The sequence below is a fragment of the Plectrocnemia conspersa genome, unplaced genomic scaffold (genome assembly GCF_051122295.1).
Source record: "Plectrocnemia conspersa isolate PC_06_02 unplaced genomic scaffold, ASM5112229v1 ptg000002l, whole genome shotgun sequence".
Classification (NCBI taxonomy): Eukaryota; Metazoa; Arthropoda; class Insecta; order Trichoptera; family Polycentropodidae; genus Plectrocnemia; species Plectrocnemia conspersa.
In genome coordinates this window covers 5,443,503-5,466,335 of record NW_028277166.1, presented here as the reverse complement: position 1 = coordinate 5,466,335, position 22,833 = coordinate 5,443,503, and the positions used below count along the sequence as shown (strand labels likewise).

The following is a 22,833-nucleotide window of genomic DNA, read 5'->3' as shown; positions in this document are numbered from 1 at the left end:
TTGATATAAATTATAATATAGTAAGCACAATAAATATTAGAATGTTGTGCGAGACATGGCAACACTTGTTAGATGACGGCTGGTGGAATGCGGTGAGTGGGAGTCCGACCGTAGCCGTCGGTCAGTGGTCATGGCGGGTTTCAGCCGAATCGAGATCAACAAAACGGAATGGCAGGTGCCTGCAAAATACGAAATGCTGACTCCGGTCGGTTCCGGAGCCTACGGCCAAGTTTGGTGAGCATAAACTATTAAAAAAAACACCATCCATCGCCATTCTACCGACGACAGATAAGGCCCTATCAAAATAGCGCCGAATCAATCTCAGATTATGTCAGCTACCACTTTATTTTAATAATTATTGTACATCAATCAAACAGGGACGACCGCGAATAATTTTGTTTCCACTTTTACAACTCTCGAATCAAGGTTGTTTCAACTTTACAGTGCAACCACACATTCAATATATTTAATCTATATGCGCGAAAAAACATAATTAGAGATACTCAAACACGTTTGCAATTTTACAGCACTAATATCAAGGTTGTTTGAACCTCAAAATAGAATCATACATACAATATATTCGTCTCAATAAAAAACATCTAGAAAAACTATATTTATACGTATTTAGTAGTGTTGCAATTCAATATCAATAATATAAACAAGCCATCAGTAAAAAACATTTTTTAGCATGAATTTTCTTAGCAAATAAATGATATTTAGTGCAAAAAAATCAAATATACATTCATTATCCATAATTAGCGTCAACCTACATTATTCGTGGCAAAATTATGCGTTGTCTTGGTCAGGGTTGAAAAACTTAATGTAAAATTAATGCTTCATTGCTCATTATAATAAAAAACATATTGGGTTAGTCCGAATCGGTTTAATAATTACCACATTGGGTTAGTCCAAAAGATGTTTTAATTACTCTAATTAATAATTAAAATAAGATTGATCGTTAACTTATTATATAAAAAAAATCAATACCTACTAATGTAAGATGATGAAAGAATACCTCGTTGTTATATTATGATCATAAATGTTTTTATTTAAATTTTATGTTGTATTTCATTGTGATGAATAGCATAGTAAACATTCAACATGTTTAAAATATACAGGGTGTAGTGCTTTAATTTTCACTTCAAATGAAGCTGATAAAGATTCTTCAAATGAGATTTTCTTAGAGATAGTCCACTTTTTTTTAATGCGCTCTCCTATTGGTCAAAATTTGGTTTAGATGTACTTCATTCGATTCTTAAAAGATTTTGATTTTAAAAAGTCTTAATATGAACGCTCGATAACCAAGCGTTTAAACTGCAATGGCACGATTTTATTGCTTTTGACGTGGATTTTTGACTTCTGAGAAGGGATAATTGTTTTTTGCTCTCTCTTTTTGAACAAAATTTGGTTTATATATGCTTCATTTGATTTTCATTTTTTGTAAGTCGTAATATTACTATACCACTATCTAGTCAACTTTTGCCCCCCCCCCCTCCCCCTAGAAAAAGCTGAAATGACATACCTGCTATCTAAGAACAAAGTTTTGCTTTCAAAACATATGAGAACATGGCTCAACTCAATACAAAAATGGCGATTTATCAGCCTCAATAAAAATAATGTGATATTTGTGTTGGTTTTAGGAATTCAAATGCAAGCCAAAATGCCTTTAATGCCCGTAAAACAAATAATTGCAAAACAAAATATTATTTTTGCATTAAGTTAGTTCCTTTTTTTCAAAATGAACATATTCCTCTTGCCCCATACCAAAAAAGGATTCTTACAAGATCTTGGAAAAATCCTAACCAACCTAAACAAAAAAAAATATTAACCTTTACAAGACAAAAACTTTTTTCCTATTGTATCCATTGTGTTATTCCAATTTATTTAAACATAAAAATGAAAGTTCTTGCTAATTATTTATATATTTTTTATTTAGGGTATATCATGTACCCTTTCCAGATGTTGGGACCACTACCTGGAAAAAAAACACCCAAGAATACAATGATACAATAAGGAATATTTCGCTCTATCCTTGTTAATCTTATTTAGTTAATTGTCCACTATTGTAATTCACACAACATATTTTTAATCGCACGGAATAACGGGAAAGTTCCCAAAACGACGTTAAAGATGAACGGCTGATCATAACGATGGGCTTACAGTGTTTTGCCTTGCCACACGTTATTCATTTTCTGTAATTAAATGTTCAATAACAATCATTTTGCTTACATGTATCTTGTTTACTATTGTCCTAAAAAAAGAGGTAGTGTTCTTTCCAAACCATTGATATAAATTCTTTAATAATGACGTTCTTCTTTATATTATCTGTATTAATTCTCAATCTATCTTCAACATCACAAGTGCGAAAAATATAACAAAAGTAAACAGATTTGCTTCCTTCAGTACAAACATTTTTTAAATTTCTGATTAACCCTCCTGATTATATCACACACATGCAAATTATACATTCATAGAATTCTGATTAAACAAATTAGCTTAGAGATTTTTTAGAGATTTATTATTTGTTAATGTAAAACAATTATATGGTTTTCATATTAGATTTTCTAAAAACTGTAGATATAGAGTGGCCATGAAAATAAATTAATTAACATCTATAGTCTCAGCTTCCAACCATTAATTGAATGTTCAAATATGTAGAAATTAATCAGCTACTGAAAAATACCACAAAACATTTTCGACGCCTTATTTTAAAGCAAATAAAAACCTGAATGTTCACTATTATATTTTTTAAACCGCTTTACTTAATTTTTTATATTACTATTTAAAAACATACAATAAGCTCAAAGTACGTAGTATATTTTAATAGCAATGGATGTTTTTATTTACAATTTTTTAAGATGCTTAAAAATATCAGATGCTTTTTCTCCACTCGTTTGTGCTTATCGACTATGATATTCAGAATTTGTGTACAGATTTATATAGCTTTGTTTATTTTAAAAATGAAACGGTGACTAATCTAAAGGTGTGATACGGCAATCGTTTCCATATATGCATGGTTGGGTTGATTCTTATTCTTTTATACTTATGACTAAGGATTGTGCTTATTTATTTTTATCATCATATTGAATTAAATTAAATTATTTTACCTGCTTCATTGTATATATGCATTATCGTTGCACATTAGTTTTTATTTGTATCTACACTTAAAATATTTCTTATTCTAGAGATTAAATCTATTTTTATTGTATTATATATTACCTAACATACATCTATAACAATATGTATTTGCATTTATTGTATAATAGTTTAAATACATTATTCTTGAACCACTTTTCTATTTTAATCTATTCGTTATTTAAACTATTTTGCATTTTTAACGCTCCTTATTATATCGTTTATTAACACATTGAATGCTGATCCTTTTGAGATTACTAATAATCATAATAACAAAAATGTTATTTACCCTTGAAGCAAATATCCTTCAGCCTATTAAAAATGTATCCTATACTTTCTTTAATGATGAAGACTGATCCAGAAATTTTCACCAAAGTAGCAAAAGCTTATATATCAGATTTCGGCAACCAAATGGTCCTAAGTTAGATCCTTGCAGTACACCATAAGATATTTCTTTGTCCTTAAAATATACATAAATTTTTGCTTTCTATTTCTTTAAATATACAATAATATTATACCAACTTATTCATAACATAGATATTTGTCCCTGTAGTTTCTTTAAACAACTATATATAGTTCAATGAACAGTTGTTTATTATGGTGTATTATTATTAGCTTGTTAGTTGATCAGAATAGTTAAAAACATTTGATCAAATAATTAACTAATATGTTTGATTAGTAATTAAATAAATTCAGTTTATTTATTTATAGATGTTGTACATTTTTTTTAGAAATAATACACCTTTTATTTCTATAGCAAATCAGATTTTAAAAAAATATACTTTTTCAAATATTGACCACTCTATGCATACTTTTAAAATCACAAGTTTCTTTTTAAAATAAAATATTTGTTCGCTGTCATGCAAATCATTTATCTTAGTCGTCAAAAGTATGAAAGACATATATTTCACGTCACCGCAGTCGATGTCAAGAATGTTCCGTTTAAAACTCAATTGCTTAAAAAAAGGTGTTAGTGTTCACCGTCCAATAATGTATGAATCTTAATTTATTTATACATACATATCTTCCTCTTACCGTTTGTTATAAAAATAGCCTGGAAACAATTTTCTGTTGTGTGTAAACATTGGATGCGGTCCACATGGACCCAGTCCAGATAGGAAAGTGATACGATCATTACACACCTTGAAAACTATCAATCAACTTAACTGTTGAATTTTAACTAATTAGCTAGCTATCGATACTTACAGGTGTTTAGCGATATGCATTCATAATTTCTCACTTTACGCTCATGCGTTTTTAATAATTTTTGTTCATGTAACTCGCCATTATTTAACTTAATTAATTTTGTGTGTAAAAATAAATAAAAATAACTGACGTATTTAAAATAAAATTTAATGAATGAAAAAAGACACCTCTTCATATCATGTGCTCCTAACTAGGGATTTCAATAATACCGGTATTGACATTATTATTATTATTTTAATTAATTAACCAAAAAAGAATCCGAGTGCTGCTCGCATGATTCACCATGCTTATTGATTAGCAAAACCAAAGCATTTGAATACCCCAGCAACTATTATTTCGATATATTTAATATTTTAATTAAAACACTTTCTGGATATATACCTTATAAATTTTTATACCAGGGGCCAGAACAACGCTTGTTTATTCCAATATAATATATTACTCATTATTTTTTGACAGTTACGATTATCCGAAAAAATATTTTGAGAAAGGCGTGCCTAGAAAATTGTAAATCTGTTTGTTCCAAATGCTACATTTTTTTTTAAAACACATATTTATGTGATTGAGATGTTATTTATTTTAATTATTGCACATTTAATATTAGTTTTAATGTTTATTTTCTAAAGATTTATCTCTCATATACTTATTTATTTTAACTCATGTTAAAAGTAACATTAATTAAATATGAGTTATGAATATGTATGTAAATATTATAGAATAAAAAATACGTAAATACTATATTACTATAATATGGCCTAACACATGTGAATTTTTTGTTGTTGAAAAAATCACTGATTTGCAATTTTAAATGAATTATGTTATACATATGTGTTTTAAAAAGTTTAAAACTTTTTTGCGTGCTCTCAACAATATTTAGTTGTAACAACAACAATTTTTTTTTTATATTTATTTACTTAAAAAAATAAAATATAAATTAATTTTGATTTAAAAAAACACTCGCAATACAATTTTACTTCTTACTTATTTTAATTATATATATATATGGTAGCGGAAAAATAATTTGCATTATTGCATTATTTTCCAATGAAAATTTTTTTTTAAAAAAACATAATTCACGCATTTTTTTCAGATAATTTTTTTCTTTAAATATAATTATTGCTAATATTTAACTCCAATTTTGTGAATTCCATGGACTATTTAGGTATAAATATGTCTGAATGTAGAAAGAATTTCGTGTACGCAATACCTGCTTTTGTTTTCATTTTGCCAGCCATCCCTATCATAAAAAAGGGCATGGTCCGTTCTCAGTTACATAGCATAATTACTGAGCACTGCTAGGTACTGTTGTATTTGCCTGAGATAAAGCAAATGTATTCCTTTTATATTAACACACTACCGATATTTCATTTTGTAATAGAAGGTCAATTTTTGCCCCAATACCGGTATTACCAGTATTGCAATCCCTACTCTTAACATGCCAGGCCCGGAATCATTTTAAATTTGCACCTGTGACTGGTGATAGATCAGTTGCAATGCAGGAGCATTTCAGGTTTACAGGTCAAACTTATCTATTTTAAATAAATAGATGGCTGAGCAATTTAAATAAATATAATATCCTGACTGCAACATAATCCGGTTCAATTAAAACGTTCTTTTATGATAAGGCCTTATAAGAGTCAAGTGTCAATACCGAAAGAAATCTTTTTCTATTGACTTTGTAGTACTTTTTTCTCATTAACTGTATTAATGAATGTTTTTCATTTTTAGTTCGGCATACGATTCCTCGAACAAGAAAAAAGTAGCGATTAAGAAATTGGCGCGTCCTTTTCTAACTGCTGTGCATGCGAAAAGGACGTACCGAGAACTGAGGCTATTGAAACACATGAAGCACGAGAACATAATTGGCCTCTTAGACGTGTTTCACCCTGATCCAGAGAACGGCTTGCAAGGATTTCAACAAGTGTATCTAGTGACAGACTTGATGGGCGCCGATTTGAATAATATACTCCGGACCCAAAGACTTTCAGACGATCACGTACAGTTTTTAGTGTATCAGATACTGCGAGGGTTGAAGTACATCCACTCAGCTGGCATCATTCATAGGGTGAGTTGTCGATTTTAATTTTCCGCGAATATTGTAGACACGTTTTATATATATTAATTTATCAATTCATCAGGATTTAAAACCGTCTAATATAGCAGTAAACGAAGATTGCGAATTGCGGATATTAGATTTCGGTTTAGCTAGACCTACGGAGACCGAGATGACAGGATACGTAGCAACTAGGTGGTACAGGGCGCCGGAAATTATGCTCAATTGGATGCATTATAACCAGACGGTTGATATTTGGTCTGTCGGATGCATTATGGCCGAACTTCTAACCGGTCGAACGCTATTCCCTGGCACTGATCGTATCCTTTTTTATTTTGATAATAATTATGTGTATATATAGAGCTTATAAATAGTGATTTTGTCGTTAATTTTGCACTTTGGATAGATTAACTGTAATCAGCACGGCGAGCTTAATATTTTATCTACTCTTGGTAAACAAAGTAACAAAAAGGTTTGTTTAATAACTAACATAGTTTTTACCGTTTTATTTTTGAACCTTTGTCTAACCAAAGTCTAACCGTGGTTTATGTATGGATCACTCAAGAAGTGCCGTATTTTTTTTGAGGCTGTTCATAAAAATCTGGTTCTTTATTTTTACAAATTTTAAAAAGGCTTACATGCTGGTTATAGTTTTTGGATTGAAAAGATTATGTTCCAATACTAGAATACCATCTACACAAAATTTGCAATAAGTAGCAACTTAACACACTACCTCCTTTCGTTTATGTGCCCTTGGATCGATAAATGCTTTGAGGACTTTCCATTTAAGAATACTATTGTCGTTCAAGGAATATCACTTAATTCATAGATAAAACTTCTTAGTTTTGGATAACTCATCAAAATTACTTTTTTTTCTTGGAAAGGGTTTTTATCTGATTGGAATTAGTTTGGTGTTACATATGTTTGCCACAAATTTTAAAGCATTTATAAGCTCACATTGTGATCTTCTAGTCGTTTTTAAGCAAAGTTTATACACAAAAATCTAGTGGATATTATATTAAAATATTGTTATTTTAACATAGCTTGAAAACCTATAGTGTGACTCATTGAAAGATCCGGAAGTTTTTGAACAGTCTATGAATTATAATTTTTTTCTGTAGATGAAAATATTTTATGTATTTATATTATTTTAATTACGGGGAATGTTTGCAAAGTTCTAGTCTCTTCAATGTACTCTTTTATGCCTCTTTTTTTGCTTGATCAGTAGTGTTTTATTTTTATTTCTCAGAAAAAGTCATCTCTATAATCCACAAAAATGATTTATTTTGCTTTAGGATTGAAATAGATTACCCATTTCAGGGTTTGTATGCTGAATGGTGTGACTTATTCAGTTAATTAGATACCATAAGAGCTGTTTAATGCAGTTTATTACACAAAAATATAATTTATACCAATATACAATAAAAATGCAGGGGTCAGTATCAGTCGGTTGTGAGTCTCTCTGTTCTCTGGTTCGAGCTGGTGAGTCTCGATGTCTACGAGTGAGTTGTCTGTGAGTCCAAAATTGGTGATTTGTCAAGTGCCAAATCTTTTATACTGATTCTTGAACAAAACTGGGACAAATTGGAGAAAAGGCTAATTTAGCATCAATAGCATTATTGTTTAACTCTGCCTCCTGTACTGTACCTTTCTGAAAGCGTAGTTTAGAGTGCCTTTTTGTAGGCGAACATGCAATATTATAAGGCTGTGTGCACTCTTGGGTGTTCTGAAATCACAATTTCACTTGTGTTTTATTTGACCTTTGTTATTCTTGTCTTCACTTGTCTTATAATATATCGCTAGTTTTTCACGACAGCATTTATTAGCTTTATGGTGCATTCTATTGTTTTTAACCCTTTAGTTGCCGAATCTTTTTTACGACTTCGATCTAAATTAAATATATCGAATATTAAATAATAAAAAAATTATATGAAGCAAATAGCTCATTATAAATATCCGATTCTTTTTTCAATGGTGTTGCCAGATTCAATATAGCAAAGCTGATGTATCGGATTTCAGCAACAATGGGTTAAATCAGCCGATCAAATGCAGAATTGAGTTGTGAGATCTTGATAAATGCTCTTCTTTCCTAAGCAACGTGACTAATATGTTTGAGCATTTTTTTATGTATATATTCCGATTAAATAGCAAAATATCCCTTATATATGTATTCAAAACATATAAATTGTTACATTGTGATTATGATTTTCAAACCACGTATATTTACAAAAAAAATATATGCTGACTTTTCTAAATTTAAGATCTGACCATTTAATTTGTTGCTTTGCTATGTTTGCATTTTAATGATTCAGTAAGTGATTGTGGTTTATTTTTAATACATTAGTTAAATGTGTGAAATTCAGGGTTATAAAAACTACAATAACAATTAAATGATATATAATGTCGAATTCAATCATTATATATTGTTTTTAACATGTTTTGATTACTAATATATTTGGGTATAACTAACCCTTTTATCATGTTATATAATATTGATTTTATTTATGTGTGTAATATATGTGCACATTTTAAGATATACTATCAAATTAACTGCACAAATGTGAATGTGTTACTTTAATCTTACTTAGCATATCTTTATTGCTTGTTTATTTAAATCATCACGTTCATTTTGATTTATTGTTATTATAATTTATAACATAATCGATAGAATTACATTTACACGTAGTCTACCTTAATTGTACGATCAGATATCCAACAGTTGACGTTGATAATGGAGGTGCTTGGAACTCCTAGCAAAGAGTTTATGCAGAAAATATCGTCGGAATCTGTGAGTAATCGATCAGCTTAAAACATATGTATATATTTAGACTTGTAGAAAATGATTAACAGCGTCGTTTAGTTATCACAGTCCATTTTTTTCATCAGTCACAATCGTTTTGTTTTGTTGTGGTGGTTCACAGTTTCGCCTGCGAATGCTTAAGTAACACGGGATGGATTTTTTATTGCATGTTCTATATGTTGTATCGCATGTTGTATGAGTACAATAATAGCTTATCGGACAAATAATAAATCTGCTTGCATAACCTTAACTGGTTTACGTTCAGACATCGATCATCTTACAAGAATATTGTTCCTATGCGGTACACCGGAAAAGGATACCATTGACAAAATAACTAGCGAAGAGGTAATATCAATAACATGCCATCAGTCACGAATCATCTTTTTATTTTTGGGACAAATGTGATAGTACGTAAATATACATTTAAAAAAAATGCTTTTTGCATGTATTGAATTTTTATTTTATATAATTTGTCATCGCTAAAGTGATTATTATTTTTTTTAGTTATAATTAAATGTGATTAAAAAGCTTTCATTTTGCTTATTATTAATTTGTATTACATAAAATGTTCTTAGCTACATACATTTTGCAAGATGTTTTATCTTAGTAATCTTACACAATTTTATTTATTATCATGTGTGGTGAAGGCTTAAAGTCAGTTAGTTTTATAATGGTTAATTAACTTATCTAAATCAAGACGGTGTTTTGATTACTTTAGCATAAACAAAAGTTTGATGATCCTATGATAACCATTTTTCAATATTTATTCTTATTTTTCTTTATATATTTTGCATTGTTTTGATTACTAGATAATCTCTAAATTACCTTTTTTCTTTTCAATCATGGATATATTTGAAGCAATAAATTAATATTTATCTGCCATAATTAAAAAAAATGCTACTGTTATATTCCTTCACAAATTAATCAATATATTTTCTCTCGAATCATTCATCACTCGTATCTTTGTGTAGAAGGTTGTGGCTTGTAGATATTCTTACACAGCTTTGTTTTACATATGTATTTTAAAACTTTAGGCCCGTAACTACATTGAATCACTGCCTCCGTTGAAGAAGAGAGACTTCCGCGAAGTGTTCCGAGGTGCCAATCCGTTGGCAATCGATTTATTAACTAAAATGCTGGAGCTGGACGCGGAATGGAGAATAACGGCCGACGAAGCGCTGGCGCATCCATACGTTCGTCAATATGCGGATCCCACAGACGAACCAGTGTCAACGCCTTACGATCAATCCTTCGAAGATGTAGAGTTACCGGTTGATAAATGGAAAGGTAATGATTCATTTTTGTTTTTAAGCTGCAGATGAAATAGTTTATAATGTATTAAATCACTATAGTCGACCCCCCCTATAGCGTAGAGATTGTGACTTTGTTATAGGAATACTACGTTATAGGGGACTAGGCACCCATACAAAATTTGAGGTTAGGTTCTTTCAACTGTACTTTGTGAATTTAATGAAATCAGCAAATCAAACTTTTTTCCTATCTATATGCATTAAATGACCTTGTATTTAGTTTGTAAAGATGTCCCTCTGAGTATTTCAATTATTCAAGCAAAAGTTCTTAGTTTGCACAAAGATTGGAAGGATAGATTAAAAAAAGATTTTAACGCGGTTTTTCAAGCAAGTAACAGTTGATTTTACAATTTTAAAATGAGGCATTCTTTTCATAATATTAAATTTACTAGAGAATCGGCTGATGCGGATAAAGATGCTGCAAAAGAATTTATTTCCTAATTATCCAAAATTATTGAAGATGAGAATATTCCTCTAGCCAAATATTTAATGTAGATGAGACAGGTTTATTTTGGAAAACTCTTTAACAATGAAAAATATGAATGAAGCCTTCACGCACCTTGACAAATTTTTAAATATTATTGAAGATTGTGATCCCAATGGAGAACGCATATTTCAAGTGCGTAGGGCGATCAATAAAAACAGCATGTTATAAAATACTATATGAAGAAAAGAAAAAGAATAGTGGAAAACAGTTAACTCTTAATAACTTTTCAAAGGAAACACCCGCAAACCCCACTTAAACGTGTCTCTTAAACGCCTCTTAAACATCTTATATTTACTTGATAAATAAATATTTTAAAATACACACAATTTCAATTTTTTTTACTTCCCTCAACTTTCGTACATTCAACATTCGCACACATTTTCAGGAACCAATTATGTGCGAAAGTCGAGGGCCGCCTGTAGTGTCTCTTTTTGTATTCTTTTTGTGTATTTTATTAGTGAATTTTAATTTTAATATGTTGTGAAGAACCGAATTCCTGTATATGTATGTACATATAACAAAAATGGTTCTCTGAAACTAATCACGGGTTTATTTGCGTTAGCCTGGTAGTTTAATTTATGAAAAGTCTTCAACGTTTAAGTTTATGCAATATTTATATAATATTTGGTTTTGTATACATTTATTAACATGCAATTTTCTTATTTCAGAACTGGTATATGAAGAAGTCGTATCGTTTGTACCTCCGGTCGATCCGTAGATAAAAAAATTCTGATGACGTTTCGTAGTTAGTCGTAATGGTTTTATTATAACCTAACCGTTTTTAAAATTTTTTAATTAATTGCAAATTTTTACTAACAGATACGAATAAATTAGTTATGCTTTTATCCACGATGTTTTGCTCAAGTGTTTCGGCATTGTACATGTATTTTTATTTTATTTTAGTTATAGGCGTTTGATTAGAATACGCAGAAATGAAGTATGCAACTTAGATTTAAGTTTTTGAACGAAAAAATTGAGAGTACAAAACAGAGAAATAAATTTATCTCTCTTACTGATTTTTGTATACCTAAGTATAAAAAGACGTCATTTTATGATTTTAATATTGTACATCGTTTCTGCACATTCTAAATCTTGATGTTTTATTTAGGATATCACACAAATTAATGATCTAAGTTTGCTTTGATGAATTGTCACGATGAAATTTGTACTACAATACAAATACGAAAATGTTTTAAGCGTTTTACCGTCTGACACTATATACATAGATCTCATAATAAAAACTATAACACACTTTGGTATTAGTTAAATCGTAAGGTTTTTATTAATGCACGATTGAAATCTGACAATGGGCCACGATACAAAAAAAAGTAGTGGCAAGTTTTACGCAGTATTTTTAGTATTTAAGATAATTGATATTTCTTTTTGTCGATCGATTAATCAGTGTTCAGACAATACATATCAGCGAAAATAGTAAATTTCAAAGGCGTGACGAGCGAATCGTAACAACAGTTCGCAAATGAAATGTGCCTGTGATTTAGAAGTCATCTTAGATTACCTTTAAACCTATGGAGTTGACACTGGACGTGTATTCCATTTTATAAGTGCCTAGTGTGTAGTTTGATCTGTTGGCGGCTTTCTAGGCCGACAATCGTGTAAATAACATTATCCTACTTGTTCCCCCGGATATAAACTAATTGTGATTATAATCAATGTTTTTATACTGTTTAAGAGGAAAGTTTCTGTGAGTGGCATATTAGACTTAAATCAACACGCGATTGATAAATCTTTATATATTTTATACAATATTGCCTGATCATAGATTTTGTGATTTTTCATAATTTGATGTTAGATTATGATTTAAGTCCACTGTGCAACCCACTCGGATTTTATTATTACTGTTAATCGAAAGTTTTACGTTTTTGTATTATATATTTCATGCAGAATATTTATTAATCCGTTTTATTATTTTTTTTAATACATTTTAAACTCATAAGTTATCGCTAACATTAATTTATTAATTTATATTTTATGTAAAATACATATTATGTGTATGTACTAATTTTACTACTTTGATACTTATGAATATATCAAAGATAATAAGAACAATAAATCAGAGCTTAGTTTTTTTTTATTAAAATCGTCAATTATCAAATATTGGTGTAATAACTCTTCGTCCATCGATTTTGTGTTTTTGTTGAATATAATTTACAATGTACACACTTTGTAATAAATATACGAACAAAGCTTATACGTAATTTTTTTGTTGTACAAATGGTGCTTATGTTTTTGATTCAATTTTAATATGTTTTATTATTTAGTTGAAATGTATTCAAATATTTTTAAATATATGTTTTTAAGTATTATCTGCTATTTTTTTTAATACTATGTCAAGGTGCTTCAGTTGAATCTTGCGGTAAAACAACTTTTAGTTGTTTAAGCAGTTCGTCCATCATCTTAGCCAAAGACAAACTGTCTGAATGCGTCATTTTGGGACTTTCCAGCAATTCTGTAAGAATATTTGTTAGATTAACGTAATGATTTATTTATAAATTGATACTAGATAACTACTAACTTTTATCTAAGCAATTGCGACATTCCTCCGCCATGTACACGAGTCCGGCGCTGTTATAAAAATTAAACCTGTGCTTCCCCAAAGGCAAATCCCACTCTGTTATATCAGCAGCTGACGTTTGAAAAACAGTGGGAGCCCAAAACATCTGCAACTATATATAAAAAATAATTTAGTGACAAAATCTTTTATTAGATAAGGCATTGGAATACAGGCAGTTTTAACCACTTTCTACATAAATAAGCACAACGGTCTAACCTTCAACGATCCATCTGATCCATAAATAACAGCATCATTTCCTAACATCACCCTGGAATGTGTCGATAACGTTGCCATTTTACCATTGCTGTACGTCAAAATACACGACATGGACTCGTCGACTCCATCATTGTTCAAATATCCTCCGCACACTATATTGATAGGATCTTCTTTGTAAACAAGCTGTGCTAGTTGTAACACGTAAACTCCCAAATCTAAAATAGTTCCTCCTCCGAGATCCTTCATCCTTTGAAGTATTTATTATAATATGGCATATAAAATTTCAATATATTAATATTGGTATACTAACAATGATCGTTCTTTTTCATCTGTCGGAACTCCAAACTCGGCTCTCACCAAATACACATCACCGAGGCTTCCGGAAGATACGTGCTTGTCGAGTGCTTCGTAGGCCGGAAAGAATCTGGACCACATACCTTCTAATAAGAATAGATTTTTACTTCTGGCGAAGTCAATAAGCTTAGATGCTTCATCGTGATTCATGCATAAAGGTTTTTCGCACAATACATGTTTGCCGTTTTCCAGCATGGTCATAGCAACTTGGAAATGTTGGTTATTGGCAACTCCGACGTACACGACATCTGAAAATAATAAAATTACCCATTGAAAATATAATCAAATTACTTAATTTTAGGGTTAGAAAAACGTTAACAAATTAATAATAGTAACTCTTGAGATTTTTATATTAAATACCGGAAATAGTCAGTATTTTGATGTCGAAGGGAATTATAAATTGCTAGATAGCGTTTGTGACAATCTGTATTTCCAGCATATTCATGCTGTCACTCCTTAACATTGCTCCTACGTTATAATGTAACTCAATCCTGAACTTTTAGTACAAGAAAAGATCAATGCCATTTTTGTCTTGCATTTATAAATTAAATTAGAGATGAAATGTTTCAGCTTTGGAAAAAATATGATACCATCCCAAATAAAAGGGTTTTCATAAAAGCTAGTTAATTTTTTATTTGGAGTATTGCCTGTAAACCTGTTATGGCCATACTTGGACCAAAAAAAGCACGCGCTTGGCGCTCGTTCTCATTATTATAAAATGCCAGCATTATTAAAAAATGTTTGAAAAGATGCAATAAAGGATTTTAACAATCGTCCAAGTTGTTTCGCTTGTCCTTCGAAGCCCCGCGCAAACGATTTTCCTGTGAGAGTTAAGGTCGCACGTGAACAAAAAGAACGCTAACTTCAAACATTAGGTCTTTATACTACTAGCATCAAAGCGCACAACTTCTCATCAAGAAATAAAGCTTCAAAAATCGTTATATTTAAATTTTAAATATTTTCAATCTAACTTTACACGAGCTGCAAAGCAATGAAGTTGGTTATGTGTGCCGTAAGATGTCATTGGAGGGTGGGGGTGGCATTTGTTAAAAAACAATCTCGAATCTATCCCGAAAATATTTTTTTAAATATGTGATTTCAGTGAATACATTTTCACCAGTAAATATATATATATATATATATATATATATATATATATATATATATATATATATATATATATATATATATATATATATATATATATATATATATATATATATATATATATATATATATATATATATATATATATATATATATATATATATATATATATATATATATATATATATATATATATATATATATATATATATATATATATATATATATATATATATATATATATATATATATATATATATATATATATTTTTTTTTTTAGGATGCCCTCCCTGATTGGCACGTGCACGGTCGGGTGGCTCTTGATGTATGTGCCGAGCTCCTCCACTATCTCCTGTGTTTTTTCAGCTGCTTGGCGTAGTGTGCCTCCATTGCGGTGAGTGGCAGCACTGGGCCGTGCGCGTCGGCGCGCTCGCGAACTGCGTTGCTAGCGTGCGCTTTGACAGCTGTCAGTTTTGACAACTGTCAGGGGCGTCGGTCTTTCCTTCGCTGCTCGGCTCTGCGGCGTCCCGCCGGAGCCTTTTAGGGCTCGTCTTGGAGGCCGGGAGAGCGCGCGTCTGGTGGTGCCGCTTCCGTCTCGGTAGGCGGAAGTTTGCTCCTCTGAGCTGAGTCGGGTCGCGGAGCGCGTGGGAACGGTCCGCAGCGCTCGGCGTCCTGTACGCCACTTATCACCTCGCCCTCGACCCGACTGCACGTAACCAGCGCCGAGACGGCCAGCACCGAAGGATGGACTTGGGTCGAGCTGGACGGAACCAGAGTCTACAGCTGCTACTTCTCACCCAACGCACCAATCAAAGACTTCGCCCGCGGCCTCGCTGACCTCGAAGAGAGCGTCCGATCATCGACTGCGCCGGTCATCATCGCCGGCGACTTCAACGCCAAAGCCGCTGAATGGGGCTCCACGGTGACCGACCGAAGAGGCAACCTGCTCTGTGAGATGGCCTCGAACCTCCACATACACGCGGCTAACATAGGAAGAGGCTTCACCTTCGCCCGAGGCGGCTCAGGATCGGTCATCGATGTGACCTTTGCTGACGAACTGACAGCGGGCATGACCCGAGGCTGGCAAGTGCTAGAGAAATACTCGCACAGCAACCACAGATACATCAGTTTTGAGCTCACCACCCGCAACCAGAGACTACCGCCAGAGGTCAAACGCGGATGGAGTGTGAGAAAGCTGAACGTCGCAGCCCTGGACGAAGCGATAGCAGCGAAGAGCGAGGTGATCAAGACGCACGCTGAAGCCGGAGCGAAAAGCGTAGTACGCTCGCTGAACGAACTCCTGGGCGACGCCTCGATGCCTAGGCTTGGGGGATCAGCGTACTGGTGGACCGATGACATCGCCGACCTTCGACGCACGTGCCTAGCCGCCCGAAGAGGCGCACAAAGACACCACGGCAGCTACAAGGAGGCGAGAAGCGCCCTACGCCGTGCGATAAAGGAGAGCAAGGCGCGGTGCTGGTCCGAAATGTGCAAAGCAATTGACGAAGATCCCTGGGGGAGGCCGTACAGGATCGTCAGAAACAAACTGGCAGACAGAAACAAAGACCACTTCCTCAACAATGCCGGCAACATGGAAGCGGTGGTCGAAGGACTGTTCCCGTAGCACCCCACGACTGACAAAGCACTGCACAGCGGCCAGGCAGATGTAGAAGAGGAGTTCCTACCGTTCTCCAAGGAAGAACTGCAAGGAGCAGCGAAGCGCATCAACTCTCCGGGACCCGACGGCGTCCCAAACGCCGTGATTAAGCGCATCGCAGAGAAAGACGCCGCACTGCTTCTTTCCGCCTTCAACGCCTGCCTCTCCGAGGGAGTCTTTGATGCTTCATGGAAGCGCCAAAGGCTCGTCCTTATCCCGAAGGGCAACAAGGCGACACCCGGCCACTCTGCGTACTGACCACTATGCATGCTGGACGGACTGGGAAAACTACAAGAGAGGATGATCCTCGAGCCCCTTCAACACACCCTGGAAAACACAGACAGAGGACTCTCTCCGCATCAGTACGGCTTCCGCCGCGGACGCTCAAGCGCCTTCGACGCACCCTGGAGGACACAGACAGAGGACTCTCACCGCATCAGTACGGCTTCCGCCGCGGACGCTCCACGATAGACGCCATAGGCCGCGTAGTTACGACTATTCGCGAAGCCTGGCAAGGGAGCGTCAAGCAAACCAGGAACGTTGTGCTGATCGCGATAGACATAAAGAACGCATTTAACTCGGCGCGATGGCGCTCGACCCTTGACGCACTGGCCAAAATCGGCACTCCGGCATACCTGATCTGCATGATCGAGAACTAGTTCTCGGACAGAGTGCTGGAGTACGACAGCATGGGCGTGAACACTCAACGAGCGGTCACGGCAGGCGTTCCCCAGGGGTCGGTCCTCGGACCCGCTCTTTGGAACGTCATGTACGACGGACTGCTAAGAGTGCCCATGCCCAAGGAAGCCAGCATGGTAGCCTTTGCTACCTTGTAATATTGCGTCTCATCATTATTAATTTCTTTACCCTTGAGATTTTTTTTCTCCACCACCGCATAGAAAACAAATGGGAGTTTGAACCAGATTATTATATTAACTTATTAAATTTAACAGACACCTATCCATATTTATCAGTAAATTTATACTACTTTCCGTTGCTTTTTCAACGTGTATGATACTAGTATATCATTTATAAAATACCAATTGATTACATTAAAAAAGTAGGCTTTAATTATGATACCGAGATATCAATTACTGATAGAAATAACATTAAGGCATACTTTTTAATTGGATTACACTTTCAAGTACATAAAACACTTAGTAGTTTGATTGTATCTATCGTTTATCAAATATGTTTAGTGTTACATAAATAATATAATGAGATTAGTTAATTTTTATCACATACAAAACTTAACTTACCGATGTTTTCATCCTTTGCCAGAAGCTCATACGAGTCGTAAGCCATCTTCATATTATGCAAAACTGCAAATTTTCGAGCCCTATCAAAGTCTTTCGCTCCGACTGCAATAAGCTGGTGCTTCTTTGACGAGAGAGTACCGACGGCGGTCGCAAAGTCATGACTTATAAGTCCAGCGCCGGCGATTCCCCATCTTAACGCCATCTGAATAAGATGTTATTTAATGCTTAGCAATTGAATATTTGTGCAACCGTCACAAGACCTCTAACGTAAAGAGCTAGAAAAAAACATGACAAAATTATCTGGTGAAAAGTTATCATTGATAAAACAGACATGTTGGATTATGTTAAAATTTACCTGTTGTGATAAGGAATGTAAAGAATTTACGTTTAGTGAAATACATTATGATTTTAAATGATAAAAATTATACATATTGCTTTTATTTAGGTCATGGTGTTATTTATTTATAATTGTATGCATTTTAATAATGTTAGTAGATAGATAGAGTAGTAATGAATGTAGATTTTATATAAATAGATATTAGGCTGTATGTAGTATCATATCAACATGATAATAAATAACTCTTTTAACAAATCAAAACGTGAGATATGCAACAAACATATAAAGAATAAGGATATTTATTTATTCATCGTGAATTTTCCATTGTAATATGGTAGGCATTAGCCCGACGGAGTAAACAATCAACGTCTACAATTAAATAGTGATACTCCACACTAAAATCAATCTGTAAATTAGTGACATCTATTTTATGAATTATAAACTATTATTATAGCTTACTATGCCTGACTTAGGTCAAATTTATTTTAATTATTCATCACAATGTTTATCTATGAGATTGGTAAAATCCATAAAAATTTAATCTGTGATGATTAACCAGAATTATAATTACTTATCAATCACTTATTTCGATCTTCCAGACACGATAGAAATTGAAAAGTACTAGAATTCATATGGGATTTGAACCCAGGTCTTTCAAATATTAGTCACCACTGGTGTATCATGCTGATTATGGCGAGACAAACCTTAATGTGGTGAACCTACATTTTAAAAATATTGAAAGCTATATCTAGCTAATTACTACGTTGTCTGTAAGATGTTTGAATTGATGGGAAATTATGATGACTCGTAAAGTATTACAATAAACCGTGATTTAGAGGAATAGTACGAAATCTCAAAAACATGTTCTACAGATAAAAAATGCTCGAACGGCAGCCTCTATAAAAAATAATTTATATTAGGAATATAATATATAGAAAAATACAGAAGCAGTGTACATGAACGATGAAGATAATTTGTTGAAGAATAAAGTTTTTTCTTAGTTCATGCCGATGCGTTTTATTTAATTATCAACAGCAATTAAAATTACATCATCAGTTAATTGTAAGTGATTTTATTCATCTCTCAATAAGATAACACCTATGGTTTACTGAACATAATGTACATAATTATTTCTATTAAATTTTAGTTTTAAAACTACTATTTATAAATACTACTATGAAATATAATTTGTGTAAAAATTTTGTGTGCTTATTCAAATAAATTAACTACATTGCTCAACAACAGCTAGAAGAAGAAAAAACCAGCAAGCAATGGATTAACAAGATTCTCATAAATATGTCTTAAGATAATCGGCTGGAAAAGAAGATCTGATTGAGCTCAACGGTAAGAATGTGTTAAACTACATATAGTATATTTATTTTCAAGAGTCAATGCGCAAGAACATTGTTTAACGCGTAATCATAACATGCTTTTAAATTTCTGCCCTGTGATTGGTCGTTCGCCGTAAGATCAATCGTTTCATTGAGATCGACCAATCACAAGGCAGAAATTTAAGAGCACATTTTGATTACGCGTTAAACAATGTTCTTGCGCACTGACTCTTGAAAATAAATAGACTATAGTTAACCTGTTCCTGACATTCCCCGAAAACGGATAAAAAAAGTGAATAATATAATAACTGCAATTTTCTATTCTGGACAAATATAGCATTCACGGCAAGTATGTTATTGTCATAAATGTTTTTAAGGTTTTTTTTAATCGAAAAATAATTTGGGGTAAGAATAGATATTCTGTTTCACGAATATGTAAAATGAACGAAATAATATCATACTTAATTCAAAACATATTTGAGGTTATATTATGCATTACACTATTTCTCATGAAATGTGGTTATCTCAATTTAAGACATTGTTGAAATGTTATTTTTGCCATTGAACAGATGAATTAACTATACTTTTGGTGGTTACTACAGTTTTTTGTAAAAAAAAAATGTGTATGAAGATACAAATATATATAGTTATGTTTTTTTTTTAATTTTCATTATTATAAATTATAAAAAATACAAGCCAACTTATAAATGCTTAAATATTTTAGTTAGCATTTTCTTGCCTTGGGGGTATTTATATTTAAACAATAAAAATGTTTCACTTATGCTGCATTCGTATTTTGAACAGACTTCTAATTAAAAAAAATATTTAGTATATTTTAACATATTTGCCGTGTACTATATTTAGCATACTATAACCAAAATTGACTTGGTCTTTTATTTTTGCTATTTATTAATTTATAAGACAGTGACTTAAAATAAAATTTTAAAAGTGCGATACAAATTCAATTGACATGTAAATTAGCAATTGTGTTACATATTTTATATTTGTGTTACATTGCAGGTGTACGCTTCTCGAGCAGCAACATGGTTTTCCGTCAATCTCGATCCACTGTCACTAATCTTATGGTTTTGTCTAACTTTGTTTCAAAATTATTGGACTTTGGTATACAAATGGACATCATATACACAGATTTTGAAAAGGCATTCGATAAAGTTAATCATCTTTTACTTGTGAAAAAATGATTTAATTTTGGGTTTTCTGAACGTCTTATAAACCTATTCTGAAATTACTTGACCAATATATATATATCACTTTGGCAAGTATAAAAACTCTTTTTCAGAACGATATAAGACTTCTACTGGAGTACCTCAAGGATCCAACTTAGGTCCATTGCTGTTTCTATTGTTCATTAATGACGTAGAAACAGCAATGCACCGTTCAATCTTTTTATTATATGCAGGTGACTTGAAAATTTTCAAGAAAGTGCAGTCGATTTCGAATTCTCTCGACCTGCAGGAGGATCTTAATTCTTAATGGAAGTGGGCTTGCTATAACCAATTGCCGTTCAGTGTAAAGAAATGTCAAATATGTATATATTTTAAAATTGTAATATATTTTATACTTTTGGTAATCATGACGCATTAGGTTAACCTGTCAAGTCACGATGGTCATAATTTTAATAAATAAATATAGTTTGAAGAGTGGCAGTACGAATCAGGCATGCAATACAATGACAAAACAGTAGCTTGAAATGGCCACTAAATTTGCAACATAAACCGAATGAAAACTCAGTAGGATGATGCAATCTGTCACATTAGAAAAAAATAGTAGTGGACTAGTACTGATTCACACCAGTTCTGTAGCACTCTTCTTGAGCACAAAAACTTATACAATAAAGACTATACTGACTTTCTTTTGAGATGAACGAGAGGTAATTTTGAAGCACTGCCTATCCAAGGGAAACACTTACCAGTATGACATACACAAATCAACTAAAAATATCTTTCACTTAAAATCAAATCAAAATAAAGTAGAGTTCTGAGTACAAGTGATTTGTTACAACATGACTTCAAGTCTCTCGAACATCTGCCATGTTCGTCTTCAATAATTTTCACTAAATGTTGGAAAAGTTTTGTTCTTAAAATATTTAGTAAAAACTCAATATAATAAGCTTTTATTTAACTCATCCTTATATGACATGTCATGTCTCAGAAAGTTAATTTTATAGCATTATATACATATTTTAAACTGTTTTTTAATATTATATTATTAACTTGAATAATAATTATAAGAACTACAATCCGTAAGTCATTGAATATATGAATTATTAAAGTAGGTTTCAGCAATTAAAAATCACTTATTATAAAGTCTTAGTTACAGTGAAATTTACTATGATTATTGACTGTAAATTTATATCACATTGCGTTTGACATTGATAATCATCTAATTTTCAAGATTATGATATTATTTTTATCACTGTTTCTATGTATCAGATTTTATTTGTCAATCACGTTATCTTGTCTATTATAACAATCTACTGCAATATAAAACAATATAATGAGTTTTTTAATAACATGTTATTCAGGAACAAACACAGTATAATTAACAAAAAAAACAATAACAATATAACCTTGCAATCAGTGTTATTTAAAACGTTTCTTCTTCCTTTGCGAAATTTCAAACATTTAAAATTTGAGCAAAACGACATCATGTCTTTTTTACATTAGAAAAAATTTAGCACTAACTCAATCTATAGTAATGTAATTAAATAATAATTGAAAAATGTGCAAACAATATACATTTCAATTCATACCTACATTAAATTTGATTTAAAAAAATAGAACTAACCGTAATGAGGCTCACTATGTTCAAGGTACTATACGTCCACTGTTGGAGTGGCAAATAGCGACGAGCGTAAACAGAAATCGTCGTTGCAGCAACTTCTTATCACACATCTATCATATTTATTTGCACGTTTAATTATCATGTCATTGTTAAACGCGTACCCGTACAATGCTGTATGTAGCGAGCCAACGACCACTACTGACG

The 22,833-nt window shown here is 32.4% G+C and overlaps 2 protein-coding genes across 9 annotated transcripts; one reads left to right on the top strand and one right to left on the bottom strand.

Moving 5' to 3' along the window:
* The first annotated feature begins 94 nt into the window (after window positions 1-94).
* LOC148237433 (mitogen-activated protein kinase p38b-like) lies at window positions 95-13,313 on the top strand. 2 transcript variants are annotated; one of them, XM_088204185.1, is made up of 6 exons: window positions 95-234; window positions 6,070-6,406; window positions 6,480-6,714; window positions 9,460-9,539; window positions 10,229-10,481; window positions 11,660-13,313. In XM_088204185.1, the coding sequence occupies exons 1-6, from the start codon at window positions 131-133 to the stop codon at window positions 11,707-11,709; spliced, it is 1,059 nt and encodes a 352-aa protein (XP_088060311.1). In that variant the 5' UTR covers window positions 95-130; the 3' UTR covers window positions 11,710-13,313. The 2 variants fall into 2 exon arrangements, with proteins under 2 accessions (XP_088060311.1, XP_088060300.1); XM_088204174.1 differs by lacking the exon at window positions 9,460-9,539 and adding an exon at window positions 9,103-9,182.
* Window positions 13,063-22,802, bottom strand: LOC148237432 (trans-1,2-dihydrobenzene-1,2-diol dehydrogenase-like). Of its 7 annotated transcripts, none has more exons than XM_088204198.1 (6): window positions 22,633-22,802; window positions 18,157-18,431; window positions 14,090-14,381; window positions 13,780-14,026; window positions 13,525-13,675; window positions 13,063-13,458 (listed from the first exon to the last, which is right to left on the bottom strand). In XM_088204198.1, the coding sequence occupies exons 2-6, from the start codon at window positions 18,356-18,358 to the stop codon at window positions 13,340-13,342; spliced, it is 1,011 nt and encodes a 336-aa protein (XP_088060324.1). In that variant the 5' UTR covers window positions 18,359-18,431; window positions 22,633-22,802; the 3' UTR covers window positions 13,063-13,339. The 7 variants fall into 7 exon arrangements, with proteins under 7 accessions (XP_088060324.1, XP_088060333.1, XP_088060363.1 ...); XM_088204207.1 differs by having other exon boundaries at window positions 18,157-18,358; window positions 22,633-22,765; XM_088204237.1 differs by lacking the exon at window positions 22,633-22,802 and having other exon boundaries at window positions 14,090-14,219; window positions 14,303-14,381; window positions 18,157-18,358.
* Window positions 22,803-22,833: the final 31 nt, after the last annotated feature.

What these genes read in the sequence shown, in the direction of transcription:
- LOC148237432 (XM_088204198.1), bottom strand. Translation starts at nt 18,358, where the DNA reads ATGGCGTTAAGATGGGGAATCGCCGGCGCTGGACTTATAAGTCATGAC. An exon ending in GGCAAAGGATGAAAACATCG is followed by an intron (nt 14,382 to 18,156) that starts GTAAGTTAAGTT and finishes TATTATTTTCAG; the next exon opens with ATGTCGTGTACGTCGGAGTT. An exon ending in TCGCAATTGCTTAGATAAAA is followed by an intron (nt 13,459 to 13,524) that starts GTTAGTAGTTAT and finishes ATATTCTTACAG; the next exon opens with AATTGCTGGAAAGTCCCAAA.
- LOC148237433 (XM_088204185.1), top strand. Translation starts at nt 131, where the DNA reads ATGGCGGGTTTCAGCCGAATCGAGATCAACAAAACGGAATGGCAGGTG. An exon ending in CAGCTGGCATCATTCATAGG is followed by an intron (nt 6,407 to 6,479) that starts GTGAGTTGTCGA and finishes TCAATTCATCAG; the next exon opens with GATTTAAAACCGTCTAATAT. An exon ending in ACAAAATAACTAGCGAAGAG is followed by an intron (nt 9,540 to 10,228) that starts GTAATATCAATA and finishes TTAAAACTTTAG; the next exon opens with GCCCGTAACTACATTGAATC.